The sequence below is a fragment of the Mastomys coucha genome, unplaced genomic scaffold (assembly GCF_008632895.1).
Source record: "Mastomys coucha isolate ucsf_1 unplaced genomic scaffold, UCSF_Mcou_1 pScaffold12, whole genome shotgun sequence".
Classification (NCBI taxonomy): domain Eukaryota; kingdom Metazoa; phylum Chordata; class Mammalia; order Rodentia; family Muridae; genus Mastomys; species Mastomys coucha.
In genome coordinates this window covers 41361757-41368003 of record NW_022196894.1, presented here as the reverse complement: position 1 = coordinate 41368003, position 6247 = coordinate 41361757, and the positions used below count along the sequence as shown (strand labels likewise).

Here is a 6247-nt window from a genome sequence, read left to right as displayed (position 1 = left end):
CTGCCTGCCTCTGCCTCCCAAGTGCTGGGATTAAAGGCATGCACCACCACTGCCCAGCTTATGGAAGCATTTCTATTTGGGTCCCATCATGGAGCTAAGGAAAGGGCAGTCTCTGAGGTTTGGAGCTCTTTATCTCTGGAGTGGTACAATCCAGGGAAGCACTATCTTTCCCAAGTCCTCTGGACAGTGTCTTCATGAAACTGTCCACTCTCTCTTTAGAGACCCCTAGTTACAGGCGCCCAGCTCCTTTGGAGAAGCAAACAGCTGAGAGCAGCTTGGACTCTTCAACTTCTTCTTTTACTTAGTTGAAAGACTTTCCATAAAGCTTTCAGTGGCCCAATTTTATTTATTTATTTATCTTTGGAACAGAATAAACTTACCTTCTCCTCTCAGCCATCTAAATAATGCTAATAGCTATAAGCTCTCTAATATTTACTATGCTAGGGACACCTTTAAGTCATATATGTTAACCAAAATAATTCTCAGAAGCAACATAAGGAAGGTACAACACTAGCAGCACAAGGAAGGTACATCACTACTATTCTCTATCTGTCTGTCTGTCTGTCTGTCTGTCTGTCTATCTCTATTCCCCTCCCCCTTTCCAGAAGTCAAAGTTTAAAGTATTAGGTAATTTCTACTAAGGAAGCACAGTGTGGTAGTCATCTTGCTCTGTTGCTCCCACAGCAGGCCCTCCACACCCTGCTGCCAAGCCTTCAGAGGCACTCACCTGTATGTACGAACATGTGCTTGACGTAATTCTGTTTGGCTGTGAAAGTCTTGTTGCAGAGAGTGCACTCATAAGGCTTTTTGTCGCCTTGCCCACTGGCTGTGCTGTGGCCTGCAGATGAGGCCAGGGGCTGTGGCGCTGGCAGCTGTGCAGTAAAGGTGGACAGGCCGGGCTGGGACACTGTCACAAACTGGGTCTGCTGGCCTGTCAGGGGCTGCGGCAGGCTGAAAAGAAAAGGCTTGGGGCCACTGCCCGCGGGCTGGGTAGTGAAGAGGGCTGGCAGATAGGTGTTGCCAGCGGTGCCAATGACCTGTGTGTTGCTGGTCAAGGTCAGAGGCATCCTCAGGTTGCTGGTGAGGGTTTCTGTCTGGCGTAAATAGAGCTGGGTACTTGGCAATGGCTGCCCGATGGATGTGTTGACTGAAGGCTGCTGTAGGACGCCCTTATCGGAGCTGTTACTGACAGTGATGACTGTATTGTCCATCTCCGCCTCGTTGCTTCTTTCGGGAGAGGAGGCACCTGTTTCTAGTTGGTTTGGCTGGGCACTGCTCTCAGCTGGGGCTTCTGCTGCCTGTTCAGGTTGGGCGGGTTCCGCCTGACTGTCCCTTGTGGCTGCAGCCCCAAACTGTTGCTCCACTGAATCAGGCTCGGTGCCGATGGAGGAGCTGACCCCAGAATCAAAGCTTTCACCTTTGGGCTCGCTCTCTGTGCCCTCTGCCTGGTCAGTGTCTTCTGTGCACTCCTCGGATTCATTGCGTTCTAGGATCTGCACCCTTTGCTGCCCATAGTAGTCATAGTCATCTTCCATTTCCTGCTTGATGTGGATGTTGCCCACCAGGGTCTGGATGCGCACAGGCCGGGGCTGCTTGCGGCAGTGCGTGGTCTCAGGGGTGGTGGACAGGTAGCGCTCCATTTGCTGCGAGCGCTCATGAATGCGTGTGATCCAGCTGGGGTCTTCCATGTGATGGTCACGGGGCAGGCCGAGAGCAGTTTCGTGGTGGCTGACCACTGCACCACTGTAAAAGGAGCGCTCGCCGCTGCCATTCTGCATGGAGCAAGCGTAGAGTGCGGAGTAGATTCGGTCCACACTGTGCTGTGGGTGACTCTGTAGGTAGCCTGATTCCGTGTCACTGCTCTGGCCAGATGTGCCTGACTCTGGTGTGCCTCTTGGCGTGTCCTGGCCAGAATCCTGGATGCCTGGGAACACATCGCCCACGTTTTGTGACACGATGCGTGTGCACTCATCTATGACTGTTTTGATCTGCAGGATGCTGGCGGCTGTGAGGATCTGCAGAGCTTCCGACTGTGAGACTCTCAGCACACCGCTGTACATGAAGTCAATGAGCTTTTGCACTGACTGTACGGACACCACCGACGGGATTTCGATGTCGCTGTAGCCCAGCAGCAGCTTGTCTTGGAAGAAGGGGCTGCCTGCTGCCAGCACGCAGCGATGTGCGCGCAGCATGCTCCCGTGGATGCGAACCGTCACGTCACAGAAGTGGCCACGGTTGCGCTGCTCGTTGAGGGTCTCGAGCACGGAATTGCTGAAGTTGTGAAGGTTGATGCTGTGAATGCGCTCGGTCATCCCCTTGCAACTAATGTCACCTGTAGTATAGTGAGGCAAATACAAGACAGGGCACACAGTCATACGTAGCTGATGGCATTTCTAACTCAGGTCTTAGAAGAGTCAAGCCAGAACCACCCACCTGGCAGATGAGCACACAAGCGGGGGGAAAAGCTGGGGAGATTGCACACACAGCCTAGGTAACCAATGCCTTGAGTTTTCCCCCACCTCTGGACTTAGTATCTTAGCTATTTTGGATATTGCATTCATATGGATCCACAAGAAATTCAGATGAATTGCTTCTCGGCCTTTTGGCTAAGATCAAGTGTGAAGAAACCCAGGTGATGTTGTTTTCTAAAAGGATAACCAGATGGGTTGTTGCCTGTTATTCCTTTAACTGAAGCATGGTGCAAAGATGTATGTTAGCCCAGGGACCACTCCACCCTGCCTCACTCTGGACAGTACTGATCCCAAGTCCTCTGGGAAACTTTAATTCCTGCCCTCAAGTTACAGACACTTCTTATTCTATCAGTAGGCAGCAACAATTCCCACTGCTTCTGTATCTCCTCTCTCTCACCACCCTTGACAGTCTGCACACTCTGGTAGATGGTTCTGTGAGATTCCGGTGATGCTGCCACTGCTGAGGAAGAAGGGATTTCCTTGTTTGTTTTTTGAGACAGGCTCTCACTGTGCCACTCAGGCTGTCCTGGAACTCACAAAGTTCAGGCTGGCCTAGAACTCAGAGATCCTCTTGCCTCTGCCTCCAGAACTTAAGGTGTACTTGTGCCACCACTCCCAGAAAGAAGGAATGTTTTAAAAGGCCAGAGCTGAATATGCTGAGTGCTAGATGATCACATTTATCATTTAAGATGGGCGATTAGAGTAAAAGAGAGCCCTGTTAATAATTAGGCTATGAGAGCAGGAATAAACCGGACATAATGAATAAACTTAATTTAGCAATAGGTGTTTTGCAGAACTATTACACCATTTCCAGAAGGAAGACAATAGTCTTTGTGGAGGCTCTGCTCGTCTGACCAACTGCCTCCCCTATGTTCCAGGCTGTCTACACAGGTGACAATGTTGTTAACACCATTCCATACTGAGAAGAAAGCAGATGGCTATGGCATGGTCCCAGGGATTTCCTGTTTTTTTCTACATCACCCCTCAGACGTCTTTGAAGACTACCTTTCCATGAGCCATTCTTCAGTCAGAACCATACTTGTAACTTCACAATCTGCAAGGTTTTATTTTGACAAAAATCACGATTGGATTAAAGGATACCTGAAAGATTAGTGAGAATACTTCTGGTTCTCTCTGTGAGGGCATTATCATTGATGATTAGATTATGAGGGGTCCGAGTTAATGAACTGATTAATCCCTTCATAGATTTCATAATAAGATGCTATTTGTGGGAGTTGGTTAAAAGTCAGAGGTACAGCTTGGTTGGAGGAAGCGGTCACTGGCTATGTGCCCTTTAGAGCTCTATTTTGCCGTGGCTTCTTGGAATTTCTCTATCTGCTTCTTGTATATGGTGAGGTTATCTATGTGTCCTGCCATATGTGTTCATTACAATGGGACGAAGAAAGCGTGGGTTGAACCCTCTGAAAATGAGCAAGATAAATCTTTCTTCCCAGTGCTAGTTGGTTTTTGTCAACTTGAAATAGACCATAGACACCAAGGAAGAGGAAATCCCAATTGAGGAATCACGTCCATCAAATTAACTAATTTTGGGGGGCATTTTCTTGATTGCTAATTGATGGAGGAGAGCCTAGTCAGCCCTGGGCAGATGGTTTGGGGCGGTAAGAGAAATGAGGCTGAGCAGGAGCTGGGAAGCAAGTTTTCTTAGTCAGTATTCTACTGCTGTGAAGAGATTTATAACTAAGGCAATTCTTATGAAATAAAGCATTCAATCTGGGCTTGCTTACAGTTCCAGTGGTTTAGTCCATTATCACTGTGGAGGCACACAGGCATAGTAGGTACTGGAGAAGTAGTTGAGAGTTCCAGGTCTACAGGCAGGCTGCTTGTGCTTTTGAAAGCCCTCCCCCAGTGAGACACTTCCTCCAACAAGGCCACGCCTACTTTTAACAAAGCCATAGCTCCTAACCTTTCTCAAATAGTGCTTCTCCCTGCTGCCTAAGCATTCAGATACCTAAGTCTATGGGAGCCATTCTTACTCAAACCACAACACCTGTGCTCCTGCTAGTGCTGCTTCAGTTCCTCCCAAAGGCTTCTTCCTTCCTATCTTTTTTTTTAATTGAAAATATTTTTTTATATACAATACATTCTGAGCAAATTTCCCTTCTTCATCCCTGCCTTGGTTTTCTTTGGTAATGACCTCTAACCTGTGAAACATCATAAACCCTTTTGTCCTCAACTTACTTTGGGTCAGGGTCTTCGTCAGTCTAGGACACTTCCTCAAGGGTTGTTTTGTTTGTCTTGTCATGTATTTGGCAACAATGGTGAGAAAATTATGAATACATAGCTAAGCTATCAGGTTGAGCGAGGCCAAGTAAGTGGGTTTTCAGAACAAAGTGGCCCACACAGTACATTCCAGAACACCAGTCGTAACTTTAGGTCTCTGTCCTGTAGTAAGCAATCCCAGAGGACCTGGCCTGTGCACAGCAGGTGTGTCTGTCTCTCAGCTTCTTTCTCCTCTACTTCAGAATAAGGACCTACTCAGGGAAGTCCCTGCTCTACCCAACTTTCTACATGACCCCTCTCATAAGTCCAAGCATAACAAATGTTCTAAGCTCTTGTATCATTCAGTGATGATGATACTCTTTCCTTCCATCAGGTTTATTATGTGCCTGAAATACTGTATTATACTACATTTTTTCATGTAATCATAAAATTCTAGTTGCATAATTGAATGATTATGGCAAATCCCCAATATACATGTTAATATAAAATATATCCCTCAATGAAGATCCTAATAATTCAGAAATGGATGTCCAGGAATTGATTCAGTAGATCATGTTCTAGGATCTTGCTAAATTTTATATTCTAGATATATGCATATATAGAAGGAAAAACGATAAGGGCAAGTCTTATTTATCTGTCAAGTACTGTCCAAACCACTCTCTATACATTATACCATTTAATCCTCAGAGCAACCACGGGGAACAGGTTGTACTATTATCCTCATTTATACACTGGGCTGAGAAATTATGCAATGTGCTCAAAGCTGCACTGATAAATGGTGGTAGAGCTGGTATATGAACCCAAGTGGTGTGGCTCTGGATTTCTCTTTTGACAGTTCCACGACATCACATGCTTTGTCTCTATATGGGAGCTAGCATCAAGGGTCTATACAGCTGCTCCAACCATCAGCTCTCACGTTAAAAGTTAAAAAGATCACCTCCAGCCTTTGGCTTCTAGGCCTCCAGACTTCACTGTAGCTTAAACAAACACATGCATGTGACGGTCTGCAACAGATATCAAGCAGCACGGTTAAATGGCTATATACAGGTGGGAGGAAAATCAACATCTTTGGGCAGGGTGGGCTTATTATTAACACACTTCTCTTTCTACACAGGTAGAGACATCAGTGAGCATTTGATCACAGTGCCAGTCACATGAACTGCATTGCAGAGGTTAGATGACACAGTTGGCTTATTGCCATGGAGTCTACACAGCAGTTCCTTCACAATTGGTACACTGGCTCATATCCCTGTATATTTTTACCCAGTAAGAAATTCTCTCCTATAAAAGGCCCCTGCCCCTTTTTGCAGCAATCCTATATATTTTCAGGACATTATTGTTTCTGTTTGAGGTAAGAGAATGTTACTGTTCTAAAGGTTTCTACCTGATTTAATCAAAGTTCTATACAGCAAGCAACTAGCAGAGTTGGGATTAGAATCCACATTTCTTGGTGCTCTGAGGAGTGGCACTTTAATTGCCAAGGGTCTATGGCCTTCCTCATTCTCATCTAAGAGAGAGAGAGAGAGAGAGAGAGA

General features: G+C 46.4%; 1 protein-coding gene across 35 annotated transcripts in view; it reads right to left on the bottom strand.

Annotated features, from left to right (window-relative positions):
- The window catches only part of Zbtb20 (zinc finger and BTB domain containing 20), a 737287-nt gene that overhangs the window by 20828 nt on the left and 710212 nt on the right, over window positions 1-6247 (bottom strand). For all 35 annotated transcript variants that reach the window (XM_031363901.1, XM_031363896.1, XM_031363926.1 and 32 more), the window contains one exon: window positions 728-2332. In XM_031363901.1, the coding sequence (XP_031219761.1) occupies window positions 728-2332 (1605 nt within the window). The remainder of the gene's footprint in view (window positions 1-727; window positions 2333-6247) is intronic.